This window comes from Echinops telfairi, unplaced genomic scaffold, assembly GCF_000313985.2.
Source record: "Echinops telfairi isolate 266 unplaced genomic scaffold, ASM31398v2 ScPeMD7_23;HRSCAF=83, whole genome shotgun sequence".
NCBI lineage: Eukaryota > Metazoa > Chordata > Mammalia > Afrosoricida > Tenrecidae > Echinops > Echinops telfairi.
The window spans coordinates 38,350,057-38,374,110 of NW_022103920.1; the positions used below are offsets into that span (position 1 = coordinate 38,350,057).

A 24,054-nucleotide genomic window follows, 5' to 3' on the forward strand; every position below is an offset into this window, starting at 1 on the left:
GACTGAAGACTAAATTATTTGTTGTGTGAAATCTAGTGTATCATACGTGAAAGAAGCAAAAAGCCACTGAAAAGACAGGAAAGAAGAACAACACAAAATAGATATTAGAAAAGACTTTGAAACTTGCTCTTGATCATAGATTAGCTAACAAGAGTAAAGAAATGAAATAACAGAGATGAACAGATTTCAAAAGGAAGTACAAGAAGTCAAAGTATTATAAAGAAGCATGCAAAGACCTGAGTTAGAAAACCGAAAAAGAAGAACATGCTCGGAATATATTAAGCTGAAATAACTGAAGAGAAAAAGCCAATAAATTGCAATATTGATGAGTTCTGTGGGCAAATTATTGAATGACTCAGGAAGCATCAAAAGAAGAGGGAAGGGATGCACAGAGTCACTGTACAAAAATAATTGGTCAGTGTGCAACCATTTCAGGTGGCAGCATGTGATCCGAAACAAATGGCGTTGAAGGAGGAAGTCCAGACTGCACTTGAAGGCATTGATAAAAACAAAATTCTAAGAATTGATGGAATTTCAATTAAAATGTCTCAACTAAATGCTAGAAGCACTCATTTGTCAATGCCAACAAATTTGGAAGGCAGCTACTTGGCCAACTGATTGGAAAAGATCCATAGTTGTGCCCTTTCCAAAGAAAGGTGATGCAATGCAGAAAGTATTGAAAGATATCCTAGTCTCACATGCAAGTTAAACTTTGCTAAAGATATTTCAAAAACAACTGTGATGTGTCAACAGAGAAGAGGAAGAAATTCAAGAGGATGCGGATGAAGGATATCGCTGCCGAAGTTAATAGATCTTAGCGGAAAGCAGACAATTTAAAAAATATGTTTACCAGTGTTTTGGTGATAATGCAAAGACATTCATCTGTGTGGATCATAAAAAATTATAGGTAACAGCAAAAAAAAAGAAAGAAAGAAAATTCCAGAACACTCAATTGTGCTCATGAGAGAAAATTGTTCAAGCAGAACGAGATAATTGTGTGCAGTTTAAAAACAGGAAAGATGCGCAGCAGAATTGCATCCTTTCACCATCCTGTATACCGAGCAAATACTTTGGGAAGCTAGAGGCTGTGAAAAGAACATGGCCTCTAGACTGGAGGAAGACTCGTTACCCACCTGCATTATGCATATGATTATCACTTTATGTCCTGAATGTGAGAAAGACTTGGTATACTTACTGATGAAGATCACAGACTATTGCCTTCAGTATGAATTATATCTTAAATAAAGAAAACAGAAATCCTCATAGCTGGTCCATTGAACAACATCATGATAAATGGAGAAAATATTGAAGTTGTGAAGAGTTTCATCTTACTTCAATTCATGATCAATGTCTGTGAAAGTATCAATCATTGCAAAAGACCCCTTAAAATGTTAAAAAGGAAAGATGCCACTTTGAGATCGAAATTGTGCTTGACCTCATATGGAAGATGGTGTAGGAGAAGAATATTGAATGCACTGTGGATTGCCAGAAGAACAAATAAATCTGTCTTAGAAAGAGCACAGGTGCAGCGCTCCTTAGAAAGGAGGATAGTCTGGGAGGAGACGAGCCAGTCAGGGTGCGATGTAGCAACGATGAAAAATACAACTTTCCTCTAGTTCCTAAATGTTTCCTCCCCGCTCCCACTATCAAGACACGAATTCTACCTTGCAAGTCTGGTTAGACCAGAGGATGTACACTGGTACAGATAGGAACTGGAAATCCGGGGAATCCAGGGTGGATAAGCCCTACAGGACCAGTGGTGTGAGTGGCGATACAGGGAGGGTAGAGGGAGAGTGGGTAGGAAAGAGGGAACCGATTACAAGGAACTATATGTGACCTCCTCCCTGGGGGATGGACAACAGAAAAGTGGGTGAAGGGAGACGTCGGACAGGGCAAGATACGACAAAATAACAATTTATAAATTATCAAGGGCTCATGAGGGAGGGGGGAGCAGGGAGGGAGGGGAAAAATGAGGACCTAATGCCGGGGGCTTAAGTGGAAAGGAAATGCTTTGAGAATGATGAGGGCAATGAATGTACAAATGCGCTTTACACAATTGATGTGTGTATGGATTGTCATAAGAGTTGTATGAGCCCCTAATAAAATGATTAAAAAAAAAAAGAAAGGAGGATAGTGAGACTTCTTATGTAATTAGGACACCAGGAGTGACCAGGACATGGTGAAGGACAGGATACTTGGTAAAATAGAGATGGGCATGAAAGAGAAAGAGTCCTGAGATGGATTCACATTTTGGCTGCAACAATGGGCTCAAACATAACAACAGTTGTGAGGATGGTGCAGGATTGGCGTGTTAGGTTGGGCTGTCTAGAGAAACAAACACAGTAACACTCATCTCTGTATAAGAAAGAGCTTTATATAAAAAGTAATTATATAACAAGAAGGCATCCCAACCCAGTTCTACACAAGTCCATAGTCCATTGCTGGTATATAAGTCCCACTTTAGACCCACGTAGCTGCATGCTGGTGACACACAATGGTGGAGCCGGATGCAAGAAGGCCACAGCAGTGCTGGTGGGTACAGAGTTGCATAGATCCAAAGTTGGTGGAAACACGGCAGGACAAAAATAGCTCTCGGTCCTGCAGCCCACTGGGACCACCCCTGGAGGGAGAGAGTTCCTGGAGGCAGAGTTCCAGCAGGCAGAGGCCGAGAGGGCAGCTGGACAGAGGGAAGAAAGTCCAGTTTCTTAAAATAAGGCTACACTCCAATGAGGCATCATCAGGCTGTGACCTGATTGACAGGTTGGAACCCACTTCTACACTTTCATAAAAATTTAAGTTGACTTAAAATTGTCTAAGTACCATAAGTGGATAGCATTTTGTGTTTTGGGTTTTTTAAAATCATTTTATTAGGGGCTCATACAATTCTTATCACAATCCATACACACATCAATTGTGTAAAGCGCATTTGTACATTCATTGCCCTCAGCATTTTCTTTTATTGCACATTGGAACCCTCTCCTAACTGTAACATGGTTATAAGATGAACATATTTGTGGATATTAATTTTCATTTAAATATTTTTTTATTTTAAATTATTTTATTGGGGGCTTTATTTAAATCTCTCCATTTTCTTTAATCTACAGATTTGTGGATTTCTGTGTAGAAAGACAATTTCAATGTCTAGCATCACTCCTCTCCCCGCTGCCCTGTCTGTTATGGGTCATTTCTCTTTACACTCTTATTTTATCCATTGGTCATAAGTTTCAGCAATATACATGTTTGTATGTGTTTTTATAAAAAATTCAAAATTCACTTAACTTATAGTTTTTGTGAATTGATGTGTAGAGATTTGAGGCCATAAATATTGCATCTAGTTTATCTTCCTGTTGTATTTTCCTTGGAAAGTACCTTCTTTTCTTGGGTAAAGATTATGATTAGTTCTCCCTCCTTCTCCTCCCCCCACTATCATGATCCCAATTCTACCTTGTAAGTCTGGCTAAGACCAGAGGATGTACACTGGTACAGATAGCAACTGGAAACAGGGAATCCAGGGCAGATGATCCCTTCAGGACCAGTGGAGTGAGTGGTGATACTGGGAGGGTAGAGGGAGAGTGGGTTGGAAAGAGGGAACCGATTACAAGGAACTATATGTGACCTCCTCCCTGGGGGTCGGACAACAGAAAGTGGGTGAAGGGAGATGTGGACAGGGCAAGATATGACAAAATAATACTTTATAAATTATCAAGGGCTCATGAGGGAGGGGGGAGCCGGGAGGGAGGGGAAAAAAATGAGGAGCTGATGCCAGGGGCTTAAGTGGAGAGGAAGTGTTTTGAGAATGATGAGGGCAATGAATGTACAAATGAGCTTTACACAATTGATGTGTGTATGGATTATGATAAGAGTTGTATGAGCCCCTAATAAAATGATAAAAAAAAAAGAAAAGAAAATACTAAGGGTTGGGTCAAACATACCTCAGTTTTCAAGGCAACATCTCTGCTATTTAACACTTTGAAGGATTTGTTGCAGCAGATTTCTCCAGTGCAGTACATTAAAACAAATTTTTGACTTAATTACTTCTATGGATATCGATGGTTGATCCAAGTAATATTTTCTCTGCTCATCTTCTACTACTCAATGTTTTTCTTCTTTCTGGCTCACTGAGAAAAAGTTAGCAGTATAGCATAGTGGTTGAAAATGTTGCCTTTGCAGTAATACTGCCTCCATTCAACTTCCAGATTGTGTGTGACCTGTGGATGCCTATTTCCTCTTCTGTGAAAGGGCAGTTCCATCAGGGTTCTTGAGAGGGTTGAAGGCGTTAGTATGCGTAAATTGCTTAGATCAGTCTCTGCACATCGAACCTCGTTAGTGAATACTACCACTTCTTTTCTGCTAACACTTCATTCTTTTCCTTCTCATTATTACAGGAAGCATTGACAACAGTTCCTAGCATTTATAAGTAGACTTAAAAGTAAGAATGTTAGCTAAGGTTACAATTGTTTTATCATTTATTATCTGTGGTTTAGAAGTTTAATTAAGGTCTTCCCCTTAATTTTTGTCCCTCCAGAGTGTTACAGTGACTTTTTAAATGAAGATTTTGATGTAAAGACTTATACTTCCCAATCTATTCATCAAGCTGTAATTGCTGAACAACTAGCAAAACTTGCCCAAGGAATCAGTCAGCTGGATAAAGAACTACACCTACAGGTAATTCCAGTCTTTGAGATCATACAGATAATTCCACCTAAAGTAATACTATGATTATCATTTAATCCTAGTTTAATCTGAGTGCATATCTACATGAACAAATCCACACATCACCATGTTACAAAATTTTCTGAGAATTCTTTAAAAAATATTTTTTGTGAACTACTTTTCTTGGTTGAAAAACTAGTATACCCACATTCTCAAAATCTTATATTCATACTTCTCTTGTACAATTTTAACTGATAATTAGAGGATATAGTGGACAGAAAAGAAATTGTGCTTGATAAAGAAAATAGAAAATCAATTTTGGAGTTGGGATAGTGTAAATAAGAAAAATTGGGATATTCAGCTTGGTAGTTCATAACTAATGAGGACACATTGCAGCATTTGCTATGCAAGTACAGTGTGGATAATTATTTTGATGGGTAGAACACAGAGTTAGAAGACAAGTCTGTGTCAGACACAAAAAGACATATTATCCCATTTATCTCAATAGGCAAATGCATATGCTTATATTCAAAAGCTCACTGCCATTGAGTCAATTCTGACTCACAGTGCATAGACTTTAAATCGTTACAGGAGTACACAGACTCAGCTTTCGCCGTTGGAGCAGCTGGTGAGTTTGAACCACTGACCTTGTGATTAGCAGCTCAGTGCATAGTCTATTATAGCAAATGCGTAGAGCTCAGGTTTGCTAGTGAGTACCAGGGGCCAGTGAGAGGGAGGAAGCAAGCGTTGTTGCTGATGGATACTGGGTCTCTGGTATAAAGAAAAAAAAAGATTTGAAACTGGTAATGGTAATAGTTGTACAGTATGGTGAATATAATTATTTTGGATTGTACATGTCAAAAGGGTTGAAATGGCAAATGTTATATATACTTACCAAATTAAAAAAAATGTGATGAAGAATTTAACAATTATTGAACATCATTAGAGGGAATAGGCTATATTTATAGTAGCCTTGAGATTGAGGTAGAAAAAGTCACTGAATCCTAATTTCAAATATGAACCTGCTATCATTTGTGTTCTGCCAAAGGAAAGGTAAGATAATGCTAACTAGTTCCAGAACTGGAATATAATAAACATACTGTATATACTTGTGTATAAGCACATTTTTAATGCAGTTTTTGTGGTAAAATTAGTTGCCTTGGCTGATATTCAGGTTGGCTTATACTTGAGTATATACGCTAATTTAAGAATATCACTAAGACAAAGTTGCAAAAGACTTACTGAGGTCTGTATAGGCCTCTATACAGGAAGCAGAAAACATTCTAGTATTTAAAGTAAGAAGATATGTAATACAATGAGTTAAATACTTGTGAAAATAATGAGTGGACAGTCAACGGGTGAATGAGTTGAAAGAAGTACTATAGATGAAACCTGGGGTCCAGGAAGCTCCTGGTATCTCCTTCCATGTCAGTGTTAAAATTCTGCTCTCGGTATCTGGTAACTAGCCATGAGTGATCTGTATGGCCATCACCTAACCCATTGACTCATCTCGTGATGCTTTGGACAAGGTAGAACTGCCCCTGTGAGTTTTCCGAGACTAACTCTTTATGGGGGTGGGAAGCCCTGTCTTTCTCTCTTGGAAAGGTTGGTGGTTTCGAACTGCTAACCTTGCAGATCACAGCCCAATGTGTAACTGCTATATTACCAGGTTCTCCCTCAGCTGCAACAGTAATAGGAAAATCACTTTTATCCTTTATCTGTCTTATAAATAACTTGAGAATCTATCTAATTGTTGGCATGTGAGTCCATGCAAGTGCAGTTTAGACTTTCAAACCTTTCCAAAGTATTACTGCTAAGAGGGAAAAGGAATAGAGAGTTAAAGGGGGATATTCTTGTTAATATGGATACACTGATGACCATATGAATAATAAATTAGTCAAAATATAGGAATCTGAAAACCTGAAGGATGAAAGCGTTAGAAGACACTGTTTTCCAGGGTTCGGCAAACTTTTGAGACCAAAGAGCCAATCTTGTCCCTCACCCCAATTTAAAAACTATTTGAGAGCCATAAATACATTTTTTCCAACAAATGAAATCACCGTTACCTGAATGATATCCATTAACATTTTCCAATTTTACTTCAGAGCCTCTTGTATAAAATGAAAAAGCCCCTATGGCTCAAGAGCCACAGTTTGCTGACCACTGTTTTAGACTGTTATTTAGTTTATGATGACGGAGAGAGTGTTTGTGAGGACCAAAAGGAATCTGCACAGCTTCTGGTGAATTCACCCCTATTGATTTGTAACTTCAGTGAGCAGGTTAGACATGAAGCTCCTTATTCATTGGGCTAGAGGGTACAAAACAAGGATTCTTAGGTTATGCTGAAGATTTACAGCGTTTTATATTGTCTCAAGAATTTCTTGTCAGTGACTTTAATTCTTAACTCTGAATTTTTGTTTTGGCCATTCTTCTACCGGGAAAAGGACCCTCGATGATACTATGAGGACCTATGACAATTATGAGGATGGCACAGATGAAGGCAGGGCTTCATTCTGTTGTACGTAAGCTCGACATGAGTCACAGCCCACTTAACAGCACCTAACGTGACAACTGGCAGCAAAAAGATGTTCAGATAGAGAAATGTTCATATTAGTATGTGGCCTTGATAGTACTCAATTCCGTTTCAGAACTAAGAGAAGCTGATGTTTGAAAGCATTCTTTAAAGAGAAAGCATATATATTGTTAGTGCAAATTCTTCTTGTATGGTGAGTAATACAATAAGGTGGCATGAATCAGCCACTTAAAAATTTTTGGTGTAACTCTACCCAGACGATCCTGAAAATCCTATTAGGAAAGGTGGTCATTAGGGAGGAGACTATCTTCTCCTGCTCTGTGTTGCTGTCTCATTTTCACTATACTCTTGTCTTCTTAGCTAGATAAAGCGTATACTATAAATTGCATGTAGATTGCCGCTAATAATTCATATCCAGTACAACTTTATAACCTGTGCTTCCCCCCCACCCCCCTGCCTTTTGTTTAGCATTTCCTCCCTTAGATACAAGGGAAAGGGCTTCAGTTCTATACTGCGGTCATGGAGAAAAAATACCTACTGCTTAATTAGAGAGAATGTTGATTTTTCATCTTGATGTTTCAGGTTGTTACAAGACATGAAGACTTACTGGCACAAGCAACTGGAATTGAGTCTTTGGAAGGTATATTTTTCTTAACTACTATAGATTCTTTAAAGGAGCCCTGGTGGCTTAGTGGGTTGCCTCTTGGGCTACCAGCTGCTGAGTTGGAAACTGCCCACCGCTCCACAGGCAAAAGATGAGGATTTTTACTTCCGTAAAGAGATACAGTCTCAGAAACCCACAGGGACAGTTCTATTCTGTCTGAAGTTCACCTCTATAAGCCAGAAGCAACTCAATGACGGTGAAATTATTATTATTACAGATTATTTAGATCCATGCCAGGAACGGCAAATGTTTTTCTAATAAGGATCAGATGGTAAAGATTTTAGACCTTGAGTCTTATCGTCCTTGTTGCAGCCACTCGGCTCTACCACTGTAGAGCATATAACCAGACAGTACATAAAGGAGTGTGGCTATATTCTAGTAAAACTTCCTTTTTTTTTTACTTTTCATTGTAAATTCACGGAGCAGACCATCATTTTAAACGCAGCAGTTCATGCACTTTGTTTGAGCTCAAGCTTTTCAGTCCCCATCACTCATCCTACTCTCTCCCTATGTTTTCTGTTTCCACCCTTCCTCTTTCCCAGCCCTCTGTACTTTTTCTTTGGCTCAGTGCTACCTTTTTAATGTTAAATGGTTGGCTATTTTAACATGGGGATGAGTTCATGTTAAGACCTGAAGGGTGAGCCCAGCCAGAAAATATGTCAATGAATGAATGTGGCTATATTCCAGAAAAAACTATAATAATGAAGGCAGCAGGTCACACTTTGCTGGTCCCTGATCTAAACCGTCTGGGTTCAAATCCTTGCTCTGCTACTTACTGTGTGTCTTTGGGTAAGTTACTTAACCTTTCTGAGCCTCAATTTTCTCTCTGGGAAACCAAGGTCTTAGTATGTACCGACATTGCATTATTCTGAGGAATAAATCAGTTAGTAAAACACTGAGAACAGTGCCTGGCACTAACTTAGTGCTCCTATAAATGTGACTGCAAACAACAAAATCAGTAAATATGTTTGTAGAAATTAGGTTGCGTTCTTCCTTATTTTTACTTTTCTTGGAGTCTGTCTTTGTAACTCTTCAGTGAAAGTAGAATTGCACTATAGATTTTTATTTTTATGAATCTTTTTTATTTTTGTTGACTTCATTCTTTTATGTTTTTTCCGTTCTCTCTTGATAAAATTAAACTTCATCTCATAATATAATGAACTACTATTGTGTTTTACATTACTGTGGTGTGATTACTCTTATTAATCATTGCACATCAAAACAAAATGAAATACTTTTTTCCTATGCTTATGAGATTCTCAAAGAGAGAAGATATTATTTTCTGTGAGGCAATATTCTGTAATGTTTCCCCTAATATTTCTCATGAACTCAAAGGTATTAGCCTACTGATTTCTTAAGTATATTGGAACTGCTAAGGCTCTTCATAGTTTGAGAAATACTGGGTTTGAATGTTGTTTCAACATGAGGGATAGATATTAGCCGATGTTCTTGGGGAAATTAAGAGTATGTAAGTACTGACTGGTTTAGTTTTGGGAATTAATTATGCTTTTTTCTCATAATAGTTTTCTAGGTTTCTGTGAGAAAATAACTAATAGGTTTTGAAACACATGAGACATTTTTTACTTTGAAACGTGGAAGGGTGCCATGGCAGTACCTTGATTTAGAGCATGAAAAGGTGTGGAGTAGTCCCCACAACAGAGATACTTGTCATTATGCTTCTTTTATATGTGCACTTCAGTCCCAGAGGCAGCTTGTTTCTCCCGAATGTTCTTCAAAGGGCAGCATTTAAAATATGCTGTTATAATGAGTCGGAATGGCTGTCCATTGTTGAGGGTACAGAGCACAGAGATTGGCTTCTCTGATTCGTTTGATAATCTCACATTTTTCTTCAGATTATTTGAACATGAAAGATTAAAAGCATGAATTGGTTAGGATTCATTTTAGCATGGTACATACATTTTCCTAAAATGTAATTAATATGTTATTTTGAGATGCTGAAAAGTAAGTAGGATATATATTGAATGTGTTGAATATTATCTCTAACTTCTATTTCATCTCATCTTTTCTATACTTATTTTAGTTGTGGAATAATATACATAACATAAAAACTATTAATTTTAAGGCATACTTTCAGTGGGATTAAATACATTTACTGCAGTGTTGTGCAAGCATCACCACTATGTAGTTCCCGAACTTTTAGTTATACCAAACCCGTTGGGATGCCACTCCCCATTTCGCTCATGGGTTAGAGGGGAAGACCAATTAGAGGTTTTTGCCATAATACAGCAAAGAGATACTGCTGCTTGGATTGGCATGATAGCAGAAAAAATAAAACTATATGAGAACTTCAGAAAGTTTCGAAAAATAGAATCAAAAGAAAGTAAATTAAAAAATAAAAAAGAACATTTTCTTGTGAACTTTTGAAGCCCTGTGTGCATTTCTTTGATTTCATTTTTCCTCAGCCTGAGTCGTCCTCGTCGGTTTGTAAAAGCTCATGTCGATGGCTCTGTTTTCCCAGGTGTTCTCCAGATGATGCAGACAAGAATTGGGGCTCTGCAGGGAGCAGTTGACAGGTAATATTCTTCGTTTTGTAAATAAATAGATGGAAAGCGTTTCATTCAGGACTGTTTTAAAATGGATTTTATTTTATCTGTACTTTTTTCCCCTTCCTTTTAGGATGAAAGCAAAAGTTGTTGAGCCCTACAACAAAATAGTCGCCCGTACTGCACAACTAGCGAGGCTTCAGGTGGGCCACTCCCTTTCTTTTCTTTCTACTCTTCGTTTTGTTTCGTTCAGTGGTCAAATTTCATGAATCTGAGATCTGTACAATAAGGGAATGGAAATTAAATATGAAAATAAAGGGGAAATACTTTTATTTTTATTTTATTTATTTGAGTTATAGTTGCATCCTTATTTGAAAGTCTAATCTGCCAACTTTGCATTTTCCACCATCCGAGGGAGTGGAAAGGGGAAATACTTCTTTTTTTTTTTTAATCATTTTATTAGGGGCTCATAAACTCTTTTTTTTTTCTTAATCATTTTATTAGGGGCTCATACAACTCTTATCACAATCCAGAAAATACTTCTTAAAAACTTTAAAATAAGATCTTTAAATCCAAACTACTCTCCAAGTGAATTAGCTTCACCCATGTTATTACATTATAAAATCATTTACACTTGTGTAGTTTTCATAGAATTTGCAATTATTTCCTTTAATAGAGTACAGGAAAGAGTCTAATGTTTATTGGATTCTTAGAGTCTATGATTAAATCTAAGGAGCCTGAACCTTTCACTTAATGTTCTTACAGCAGTATTCTTACATCTTCCAGGAAATTCAGTTGCTGACTAAAACAATGTGATTTTCTAGCTCTATGGCAGGAATACTCAAAGCATGTTTCCACTCTGTGGTCCACATAATTTTCATGATTATTCAAAAATGTATTTGCCTATAGATAGTTATAAGGAGCCAGAGTTGCGCTGTTCGTAAACTTGTTACTTCTAAGGGCAAGGTTAGTGGCTAACACCCACCACTTGCTCCACAAGAGGAAGATAACGCTCCTGAAACTATTTACAGCCTCGGAAACCCTATCTAGGGTTACTATGAGGCAAAATCACCCTGGTGGCAGCAGATATAGTTGGATATACAAGGGGGTACCCCACCCCCCAAAACAGAATTTTTTTCACAAAGCTATGTATTTAATTTTTTTACAAAACAACCTTATCACCTTCAAAGTCCTTTCCATTACACTTAATACATTTGTCAAATCTGCAATTCCATTCTTGGAAACATTTTTCTTTTTTTATGAAAAATATGTATTTATTATGAACAAAGTAGCATTTCCCACTTTTTGTCAGTTACACACAAGCTGACCGCACATGCAGACTGGCACACCATGAACGGGACAGGACGAAAGTACAGTTTTCACAGACTGAAGGTCCATATTCCAAAGAAAATAAGCATGTGTCCAAAAGACAATATGAAAACAGCAGGAATTCCCTTTTACTTTCAATACCGAAAGCTCTCAACAAGCAACTCTTCCCGTAGGCAAAGCAATCAAGGATTAGTCATCAAAAAAACTTGTCACCGTAAAGTTTTAAGTACCATTTTATCCATCAAATTAGACTTTCAGTTGGAGTTTTTTACAGAGTGTATTTAATTAAAACTTAACCTTTGCAGAGTATATATGCAAAATTTTATGTGTCTGAGACTATACTGTATTAGACTTGTCACTCGTTATTTTTTAATGTTAAAATAATATGTAATTAATCCTTCATAGTCCCAAATTCAATGTGAAGCCAAACGTTAACTGTTCAGCAGAGAAGTATATATGCTTACAAACAAAGTATGGAATAACCATTTGCATATGTAAATTAAAATATAGTTGACCTTTTTTTCCCTTTCAAAAATTTCCTATCTTCAAGCTTTTCCTCTACATTAATGTTCATTTTTCAAGGACAAGATGATTGGCATTAACTTAACTCAATAAACAAACTACACCAAGAGTAGTAAAGATACTTTGTTGTTTAACAGTAAAAACATTTGGTAACAAGATCTGCTTAATAATATGCTACAAGCTTTTCAGTGTTGCTATGACTTGTTTACACTAGTAAAAATGTTATTTTAAAATATTTTCATAGTTTGGACTTAGTTTAAAAAGAGAAGACCATTGCTTTCAAACTTTTTCCATAGAGGAAAAAGAGAAGACCTTTCTGAAGAGAAGATGGCTAAGTGAGAACATAAACTTAAGGTTTATTATTTTGGGATCTATTAAGAATATACATTTCAATGGCTATTTAGGAATGTGCAAAAACCAAACAGTGCATTTCCTCTGAGGAACATTTTTCAAACTCATCTGTGTGGATATAGCTGAGAGCACTTTCCTCATTTTTTTGTTGTTGCTTTTTTCTCCTTTTCTAAGTCATCAAATCTCTGTCCTTTCATGCCCTTCTTCATTTGTGGAAACAAAAAGAAGTTGCACAGAACAAGGGTAGGTTAGTAAGGGGGGAGGGGCAAGTGAGGCATGGTGTTTTTGCCAACAGTTGGTGCACTGAGACAGCTGTGTGAGCTGTTGCATTGTTGTGTGGCAAAAGCAGACCCCTCTGCCACAAATCAGGGTTTTTTTTGTCATACAGTGTTATGCAGTCTTTTCAGAACCTCAATAGGAAGCTTGATTAACAGCCTGACCTAGTGGAACAAACTCCAAATGCACTATCACCCTCATATCACTTCTGTTTTGTTGGGAGTACCCCCTTGTAGATTGTTTTAAACTTTAAAAAGGGCTATAAATAATCTTAACTGTACAATACTCATGGTGACTCCAATGTTACAGAGTAACATTGTTCTATAGATCTCTTGAATCCCTGGGTGATACCAAAGGTTAAATGCTTTTGGATTGCTTTCCTGGGAAATTGGGTAACTTTAAACTCCGTTTTAATGAATGAGTACATTAGCTAGAATATGAACCCATCTAGGGGACATTGGGCCTCCACTCAAGTACTCCCTTAATGCAAGAATGCTTTGTTTTATTAAAATGGCATTCCATGAGGCTCACCTTCCCGACACAATCACTGAAAACAAAGCGGGTGCATAAGCAAATGTAGTGAAGAAAGCTGATAGAGCCTGGCTATCAAAAGATAGAGCGTCTAGGGTCTTAAAGACTTGAAGGTAAACAAGTGGCTATCTAGCTGAGAAACAACAAAGCCCACATGGAAGAAGCACACCAGCCTTTGTGATTATGAAGTGCCGAAGGGATCAGTTATCAGGTATCAAAGAACAAAAAATCATCATTTTGTACTCACCTTCCTGATATGATCGCTGAAGACAAATGGGTGCATAAACAAATGTGAAGAAAGCTGATGGTGCTCGACTATCAAAAGATATAGCATCTGGGGTCTTAAAAGGCTTGAAGGTAAACAAGCGGTCATCTAGCTCAGAAGCAACAAAGCCCATATGGAAGAAGCACACCAGCCTGTGCGATCATGAGGTGTTGAAGGGATCAGGTAGCAGGCGTCATCAGAACAAAAAAATCATATCAGTGTGAATGAGGGGGAGTGCAGAGTGGGGACCCAAAGCAACTGGACATCCCCTTACGGAAGGGTCACGGGGAGGAGATGAGCCAGTCAGGGTGCAGTGTAGCAATGATGAAACATACAACTTTCCTCTAGTTCCTAAATGCTTCCTCCCCACTGATTATCATGATCCCAATTCTACCTTACAAATCTGGCTAAACCAGAGGATGTACACTGGTACAGATAGGAACTGGAAACACAGGAAATCCCGGACACATGATCCCTTCAGGACCAGTGGTGAGAGTGGCAATAAATAAACAAACAAACAAATAAATAACATTTCAAAATTAGAAAAAAAGAATTGTAAAAAAAAAAATCGGTTGCTCTTCAAATTTTTGAAGTCTGAGCTCTTTGGGAGCTTATTTAGGTTTTAATCACTGTTAATCTATTCACTTTGTCCAGCAATTTCCGTTCTGAATTTAGGGAAAACTTTGGTGCTTTTGTTTGATCTCTGTTCTTTGAGCTCCAAAATCATTTCCATGCGTATGGAGTAAGAGAGCAAGAAAGAAAGAGATGAAGCATGCTTGTGCTTTGGACATAAAATCCCTGTGATTGTACCTCAGCTATAAGAAAATTCTGTGATATTTACGTCCTTTTGCCTTTCTCCCCAATTCACTTTTTTCTCAGACTGCCTCATCTTTACCAAAGCAGAAGCTTCTGACTCCATCTGTGTACATGAAGGCATGCGTTGAATTTAATTACCACCCACGGATCATCCTTGTCTTAGCTCATTTTGGCATTGTTGTTTGGTTATGGTGGAACCCTTGGTGACCTAGTGGTTACCTGTTGGGCTGCTAATTGTAAGGTCAGCAATTTGAAAGCAACAACTGTTAAGTGGGAGGCTTCCTACTCTGCAGAGAGTTACAGCCTCATCAACTGCCCTATGGTTGCTGTGAGCTCTAATGGACTTGGTGGCAGTGAGTTTGGTTATGAAGTACCTCAGGGTTTCAGGCCAAAAAACTTCGAGCTTATTATCCCTCACATAGTTAAATAAGTGAATCTGATTTTTAAAACTCTTACATCTTAAAAACTTTTAATTATATGTTTTAAAAATATAACAGCATGAATTAAGGCATAATTCATATACTGACATGTTTTCATATTTTTAACTATGTATATTTAAATTTTTTTATCATTTCAGTTTTTTTAAACTATTTTTAACTTTTGAAATGAGTTTTTAAAAATTCGTTCTTGAAAATTTGTATAACAAAAGTTACCCAGATTAACCATTTTAAAACGTGCAATTCAGTGACATTAGTTACATTTATCATATTGTGCAGCCATCATTGTGAAACCACTGTCCATGTAAAAGCTTTACTTATCAGAAACTCTCTACCTTCAATAATAAATCCCAGGTTATTCTCCATCCATCCTGAAACCACCAAAAAACTTCTGTCTCCATTTGTCTATTATTGTAGATATTTCATACAAGTGGCATCATAAAATAGTTCGCCTTTTGAGTCTGGCTCAGCATATGTTTTTAAGGATCACCATTTGGAAGCATGTATCAGTACTTCATTTCTCTCTATGGTTGAATAATGCTGCGTAAACATTATTATTTATTATGTAGTAGTATCAGATTATAGATTTTAATTATGCATATATTTTGTTTATCTGTTTTTTGATGCTTGCGTTGTTTTCACCTTTTTGCTATTGTGAATAAAGCTGCAATGAGCAATGGCGTGTGTGTATATATATATAAATTTGTCATAGGCTGCTTTCTTCTAAAAAGGCCAAGTCAGTGAAGCTTACATATGTATATAGACTATATATCAAGAAATGGCACACACAGTTGTAACAGTGGGCAAGTTCCAAGTCTCTGGGTCAGTGGTTAGGCTGGAGGTTTCTCCTGCCTCACTAGCTGCAGGGACCTTTGCTACCAAGACTGGCAGGAGACAGCAAGCTGTGGCTGCAGAGGCAAATGAATGTAAGGTAGGCAGGTGCAAAGTTATTTTTTTAGAAAGACTAATACAAGACTAGTTCCAGTGAGGTAGAGATTAAAGATGTACCAAATGTCTGACTTTTCCAAACTGTTGTACCACTCCATGATCTCCCACCTTATCAACCACCATTCCTCCCTTTAGTTTCTTTCTTCTTTTCCCAGGGTTTTTATTTTTGCTGCAATGTCTCACACAACTCATGAGCCATTACACAAATGGCTCATGTGGTAGCGGGAATTGGTATGTCCCAAATTTGATGTTCAGATGTTCATTTGGAGGATTCTCCTCGTCCACAAGGCTGTGGGAGCTGGTGGTTCAGGCCAGGTGATGGGCAGCAACTTAAGTCCCAAGAAATGGGAGTCAGACAGAGGCAAGCTAGATGCAAGATGCAGAGCAAGAGAGCAAAACACCCAACAGTAAATGCAGGTTTTGCTTGCTTAGCATGGTCAAAAGAAAAACACACTGCTTCTCAATGTCAATATGGCTAGCCAAGCCCCTGGCCAATAGTCATTTTAAGTGGTAACTAACACCTGATTGTTTTTTGCCGCCAAGGTCTCAGCACTAGGCTTATATTCGCATGCTCAGCCTGAAAGGTGAGATTACAAAGATGGCGTTGATGTGAATCCCCTCTGACCATAGAGGGGGATGTGAATAGACTTGCTGTCAGACACAGAGCATTGTCAAGTCAACCGTGGCAGATGTAGCTAGGTTAAAATGTAATACTTTATTATTGTATCTCCCTTTTGACCCATTTTAAAGTCACAGTTTTTAATATTTCTACTTTCTTTTTGATTGAAGTTTCTCTGCTTTGCCCAGCCATTTTGGCTGGGTTTTTGTTTGTTTGCTTGGTTCCTATTTGCTTCCTTCCTGTTTGCTTCCAATTTGCAAATCCAGGCGAGGTCAATCTAGAGAGACAGTAATCAGATTCGTAGCGAATGGCAGGGGAGATTTAGTGGGGGTGGTGGTGGGGAAATAGGGAGCTAAAAGCAGTGAGGATGAGAAGAAACTGTTCTGAAATTAATTGTGGTGGTGATTGCCCAGCTCTTCTTAATATGTTAGAATGATTAAATTTTATGATATGTGAAAACAGAGAGAGAGAGATGACTTTGATGGAAGTGCGGTGTTTCCCTTCTGTAAACCATACCCTCCAGAAAGCAAAGGATGGTGACTTGAGTCTTAGCCTTCAGTAAGGTGAGGACTCAACTATATCCCACTCTCATTCTGCCTTAACAAAGCAGATAATTCCTTCTAGAATTGAATTATCAGCACACGTATAGAGGCTAGAATTTACAATACATCACAAAAGGCCGAATGGTGGCTAGAAGGGCCATTTTACATTTTTGCACATCAGACTTGTGGCTGCAGAGGCAAATGTATCCAAGGTTGGCAAGTCAGACAGCGGGCTACTGATGACTTATGATCCACAGGCACTAAGACAAGCTATTGGCTCAAGTTGTGAATAAACCAGATACAAGATCCAATCCAGCACAAGCTTTTCCACAGCATGCATGTATACTGAAAGTAGGCCACATCTTGTGGCCTGATTATGGGAGATTAAAAGCACAATTCTGACTATGGTGTCCCTGTAGGGCAGCGTAGAATCGCACCTTTGGCTTTCAAAGCCAATGAATATTTATGGCAATGTAAGCCCTCCTCCTGACAATTGGCTGCTGAGTTCGAACTGTTGACTTTGCAGTTAGCAGCCCAGCCTTTAAACCACTATACCACCAGAGCCCCTTCATCGAAGATTTTCAGTGATTTTTCAGTTAAGACCTATTATTAATTTCCATTTAGCTTAGATAAATTCCCCTGGAGGACTAGAGGCTGGGACTCCTGACCCAGTCAAGTTGTCTCAATGCCTTCACATTCACAAAAATTAAGGGCTTTTTATTTATTTAATTTTTTTAACTTAAGTATGTAAGTTTTAAAACAATTTTGGAATAAAAGAGGGTGGAGTTTACGTATTAGATCTCTTTTTTATGCTTATTATTTTGTCAGATAATTTAGTAGGGTCTTTTAAAATTTTTCAATTGATATGATATAAAATGATTTTATGTTTATTGCTGCATGGCATGTAAACTTCATGATTATCACCTGAATGAACACAGTAGGAAGGAAGGAAGTGGGGAGGTGGCACCAGAAGACCACAGTGAACCTGGGAGAGCTACCCCACAGTGGGGCTGCTGTGTTTTTCTCGGTCTTACAGGTTCCTCACCTCAGTTGGACTGTGTATGAGTTTACTCTCTCTGGTAGATTTTCACTTTACACAGATTCAAAGATTTTGTGGGTTTTGTTGTAATTTGCAAGTCTCCATAAACACTAAAAATCATTCAATGCTACTTGGGTATCAAATCCAAACATTCCATGGTGATGGAAGTGATCTGCGTTTGGACCCGAGACTTTAAGGGCCATGGTGGTTCTGGGTTTTGCTTTTGCAAAGCCAATCTCTATGTGAGAAGTTCAACTACCTTGAGGCCATCATGTTGTAAAGGAATCAAACTCATCCTGTAAAGAAGCACCGGGGACCAGATATCTGAGCAGAGCTTTTGTATACTGTCCAGACCAGCTTCGTTGTCAATTGAATGCAACAGATTGCTGGCCTGAGCGGACACTGCATGAAACAGTCAAAAACAAACCCAAACCTTTGGGCACTGAGTTGATTCTGACTCGTAGCGACATTATAGGACAAAGTAGTACTGCCCCAAAGGACTTCTAAGGCTGTCCATTTTTATGGAAGTTAACTATCACTTTGTTCTCCTGCAGAGCACCTGGTAGGTTCGAACTGCTGACGTGCTTAACTACTGCACCCCACCAGATTTCCTTGGCACAAACCCTGTCCACATCTTTTGCCCAAAGAATGTATTCAATTATCTGAGTATTGTGAGTGATGCTGCCATGCTCAGTGTTGTAGAAAACAAATCATTGTTGTTTTATGTCACTAAATCTTGATGTAATTTAGTTTTGAAACCATAATTGGTACATCAGCCAACTGATTTTTCAAATACAGAGATTGACACCAATATGCAAGAACGCAGGAAATATTATTGTAAAAATGACAGCCTAATGGTGCTGTTGGACTTCCTTATTCAACTTCCCAAGAGGTTAAAGGATCCCTATCAACAGGCCAAGGCTGATTCCTGTGAAGTAGAAGTCAGATACACCTTTTCAACCTCTTTACCAGTTGTGACATCAGCTCTTCCTCATTCTTTGCTGGCCTCAGTAATGTAAAGCAATGAGCACACAGGATATAGTTCTTTGGTCACATCAGCCTCTTTGCCAAGTTTTATAAATTTCTTTAGTTCCACCAGTAAATTTCTGGAGGCACTCCACTCTTTTCAGTAAGTTTCCTACCAGAAGGTGATCAGCTCCCTTGCTATAATGATCTACACACCCACTGTGGCCACCTTTTTTTGGACCAGGAAGACCACAGTGCTGTCTTGGAAAGGTCTCCTATATTTGCCGCTGTTGTTTCTCCTCCATGCTTGCCATTGCTTTTAGCTGTCTCATTTGCTCGTGTTACAGCGCTCTGTCTTCTGGGTCTACAGATCCACTCCTGTTAGTGAGTTCCTCTCTGGTGCTTCTGGGACCGGTTCCCCTTGATCTTAGCAGGATAGCACACCGACCAGTCCCTTTGTTCCACACATCTGATTGGCAATATTAGCAATGCTATCCAATCCCCTTGGTGGGCTACAAGCAGCTTATTTGTGTAAGCATTCCTAGTAATTTTGTGAGAATCACAAGATCATGCAGGTATAGGTAGAAGGGGCATATTAAGTAAGTCACTTCATTGCATTTGCCCTTAGCAATCTATTATAGGATGTATTCCAGGCAATTGAAATAACTGAATAGCCATTGAAATGCTCAGATAATAAAATAGAATTAAAGTGTAAAAAGCGTGGGAAGAGCATGTGCAAATTTTAAAAAAAGTATTCGGCCACCATAGTTTTGGTTGTAGTGTTGGTTTTATTATTCAGATATTTTCTGTGTATTATGCAATAAGAATGCATACTTAAAAATTACTCACATTCTGTTATCCCACGTCTTTGAGAGGCTGTATTCTCTGTGTGGGAGAAATTATATACTTATGTAAGGTAGAGGATTAAACAAACACTCTGGCCACCTGCATTTTATTTGGAAATACCTACATCGGTATGAACTCATGATCAATTTTAATTTTATCTTAAAATATCACACACACGTACACAAATGAGAGGGCTTCACAGCGTGTGTTGAAAAATAGAATGGAAAGACAGTAGAGTTTTTCCCCTGAATATTTTGAAGCGCCTTCATATTCGCGTGTGGTGGTGTTGTCGGTTAGGACTTGGGCTGCTAACTACAAAGCCAGCAGTTTAATCAGCAGTGGCTCCCCAGGAGGAAAACGAGGTTGTCTGCTCCTTACAGAGTTACAGTCTTGTAAACCCCAGGGAACAATTCTACTCTGTCCTATCAGGTCACCATGAGTTGTCATTGACTCGATGGCAGTGGTGTTGGTTTGGTTGGGCATAGCTGTCCTTTTCAAGTGATGGGTTAACACAAATTAATATGTGATTCTAAGTCTGACATTTCCTAGTTATATAAAGCCCCGGAAATGAGCAAGCTACTTCCTGGAATGCAGTCTTGAAATGCCATTTCCTGTGAAAGACCAGGGCTCCTTGGAGAGACAGTTGATTCCAAGTATGGAATAAAAACATTTAAAATGTTCCTGAAACATATTTATACTAGAGACCAAGGGATCAGAATCCGACTTGAAGAGGTGTGGCTGGGGGGTTGAATCACTAACCATTCAATTAGCAGTCAAGGACTTAAGCACTGTGCTGCCAGGGCGCCATCAAACAGACGAAGATGTGGTTAAGTTTCTTTTCATAGAAGATGTTGTAGTCTAGCGAATAAAGAGGACGTTCTGGTGGCTTAATGATTTCTATGTTGGAATACTAACCAGCAGGCCAGCAGTTTGAATCCATCAGCTGCTCTGTGGGAGACAAAGGAGGCCTTCTCCTATAAAGATTTACAGCCTGGGAAACACACATGGGCAATCCTACTTTGTCCTCTAGGCTCGCTATGAGTCAGAATGAACTGTACGGCAGTGAGCTTGAGAAGGCAAATGAAGATGAGATGATAGAATTATAATGTCATTTTGTAACTTTATGTTGTAATGGATTTGAACATTTATTAGTGTAAGTGGTTGCTAACAACTTAAAACACACTATTAGGTAAGATGTATCACTAGGAAAAGATATCACAAAGCTAAGCACTGTGGCTGTCAACCTTGATTGTGCATTGTAACCAAGTGCTAATAGTAAGAAAAAAACATTGATGTTTGATTCAGTTCTCTCCCTAGAGATTCTAGTTTAATAATCAGGACGATATCTTGGATAGGAGCCTTGGTGGCACAATAGTTAAGCACTCAGCTGCTAATCAATGGGTTGGCAGTTCAAACCCATCCACCACTTGCAGGATAAAGATGCGGCAGTTTGCGTCTGTAAAGATCACTGCCTCGGAAACTCTTAGGGTCAGTTCTATTCCGTCCCATAGGGGCTGCTCTATGTTGAAATATGTTCAGCTGCAAGGAGTTTGCTTTTTTGTTTACATAGCTCCTCAGCCCCAAGTGTTCTATTTCTTTCCTTTTCTAACCATTTAGGATAAATTGGAGTTTAATGTAGATGGTAAATATGGTATTTCTCTTTTCCCGAGGGGATTTGATACTTTTAACGACCTGTGCTTATTTAGTTCTTCATATGTGGGGAGCAGAACAGGGGATATGCATCAGGTGTCCTCAAACTACTGCCCGTGGGCCACATGTGGCCCGCCGAGGACATTTATCCAGCCTGCCGGGTGTTTTTGCTCCGTTTGTTTTTTTTCTTCAAAATAAGATATGTGCAGTGTGCATAGGAATTTGTTCATAGTTTTTTTTTAAACTATAGTCCGGCCCTCCAATGGGTCTGTGGGACAGTGAACTGGCCCCCTGTTCAAAAAGTTTGAGGACCCCTGTTATGGGTAAATGAATCTTTAGCATCTAGGAAGAATTTACATAGCCAACAATGATAGTAAGACTTTATGGGTTGCCTGTCCTTATTTCACATTGCTATTTGCACAGGTTGCCTGTGATTTGCTCCGGAGAATAATACGCATCTTGTACCTCAGCAAGAGACTCCACGGACAATTGCAAGGCGGAAGCAGAGAGATAACAAAAGCTGCTCAGAGTCTCAATGAGCTTGGTAAGTCTTCTTTCAATGAAAGAGTTTTAAAGACTTACTTGATTTATGAAGTTGTATTAATCACCTATAACAGATACCTATAAATTTGCGTAAAAACTGACTATATCTGATATCATTGTTCGTTGATAACTTGGAAATGCCATTTATTTTCAACATGGTCATACAGTGGTAACCACTCATTTTTGCTCTTCAGTTCTATGAATTTTAACCCATGTATAGATTCATGCCACCATCGCCACCACTGTAATCTTGTATAGAATATTATTACCTCCCCAGACTCCCTCAGGTTTTCCTTTTATGATCACACCGTACCCTTCCTCTAATCTTGGCAACCATGAGTTTGTTTCCATCATTGTCTTCTTGAGGATTTCACTTCAATGGAATTGGATCGTGTGTATGCGTTTGAAGCTGCTTCTTTTACTCAGCATATTAATTCCCTTGGAGCTTCATCCAAGTTGTTGTGAACCGCTCGCTTGTTACTTTGCCTTTCTGAGTGTGCTTGCTCTAGTGTGGAAGTCACACAGTCAGTTTATCACATCGCCTGTTTCTAGTTTTCCGCCATCATGAATAGAGCTGCTATAAACATTTGTGTACGTGCTTTTGTGTAAACGTAAGTCTTCATTTCTCTAGGGGAAATACTCAGGGGATGCAGTTCATTTTAATTGACGGATTCCACGCTGATATTCTGATAAGAAGATTTACTTATTCCATTTCTTTATTCATCCATTCTTTTCTCAAACATTTAGAGCAGACTCATGGCGTTTAAGAGTTTGACCTTTATGGTTTTGCCTGTTAACAAGCTACAAGGCCCTTTGCAATGCAGTGAATTATTTAATATGGTTCTTCTAGTCTTAGCTTGTGTTACTCCCACTGAACAACCTTGGTTTTCCTGGTGGGGCTGGGTAAGAAGGTGGGAGTAGATACTGATGGCATGATATAATTCAACCTTGAGTGATTAACAGAGTTAATTGTGATTGCCATTTTCCTGGGTATAAAAGCAGCCATCTCAGAAGGAAGAAAGGGCATCTCACTGTTAGCAAAAGACAGGAGCCAGAGGTGGAGTGTGTCCTGTGGACCCACGATCCCTGTCCATGGAACCTCCTTGATCCAGGAGATAGCTTTGATACCAGGGGAACAGCAGCAGCAGACCCAGGAGCCAGAGTAGGAGACAGAACAGTGAGTTCCCTAGCCCACAGAGCAAGTAAAACTGAGTGCTTTTGGCCAGGATGTTTGTAATTAGGGGAGCTGGGTTGGCTGACCCATGGAGCTGCAGTTGGGTGCCTTTGGATTGAGGCTTAGAGTGGAGTGGCCTGCCCTTTTTTAACCATTTTATTGGGGCCTCATGCAACTCTTATCACAATCCATACATACATCAATTGTGTAAAGCACATTTGTGCATTCATTGCCTTCATTATTTGCAAAATATTTGCTCTCCACTTAAGCCCTTGGCATCAACTCCTCATTTTCCCCCTCCCTCCCTGCTCTCCCCTCTTTCAAGAACCCTTGATAATTTACAAATTATTATTTTGTCATGTCTTATACTGTCCAATGTCTCCCTTCACCCACTTTTCTGCTGTCCATCCCCCAGGGAGGAGGTTATGTGTAGATCCTTGTAATCAGTTCCCCCTTTCTACCCCACCTTCCCGGTATCGCCACTCTCAACACTGGTCCTGAAGGGATTATCTGTCCTGGATTCCCTGTGTTTCCAGTTCCTATCTGTACTAGTGTATGTCCTCTGGTCCAGCCAGATTTGTAAGGTAGAACTGGGATCATGATAGTGGCAGAGGGATGAAGCATTTAGGAACTCGAGAAAAGTTGTATGTTTCATCATTGCTATACTGCACCCTGACTGGCTCATCTCTTCCCTGGAACCTTTCTGTAAGGGGATGTCCAGTTGCCTACAGATGGGTACCCACTCTGTACTCCCCCTCATTCACAGTGGTATGATTTTTCGTTCTTTGATACCTGATAACTGATCCCTTCGACACCTCATGATCACACAGGCTGGTGTGCTTCTTC

General features: G+C 38.9%; 1 protein-coding gene across 1 annotated transcript in view; it reads left to right on the forward strand.

Annotated features, from left to right (window-relative positions):
* Nucleotides 1-24,054, forward strand: part of COG5 (component of oligomeric golgi complex 5) — a 296,280-nt gene that overhangs the window by 9,089 nt on the left and 263,137 nt on the right. The window contains exons 3-7 of the mRNA XM_045288944.1: nucleotides 4,526-4,665; nucleotides 7,769-7,826; nucleotides 10,330-10,384; nucleotides 10,488-10,557; nucleotides 21,915-22,035. Coding sequence (XP_045144879.1) covers nucleotides 4,526-4,665; nucleotides 7,769-7,826; nucleotides 10,330-10,384; nucleotides 10,488-10,557; nucleotides 21,915-22,035 — 444 coding nt within the window. The remainder of the gene's footprint in view (nucleotides 1-4,525; nucleotides 4,666-7,768; nucleotides 7,827-10,329; nucleotides 10,385-10,487; nucleotides 10,558-21,914; nucleotides 22,036-24,054) is intronic.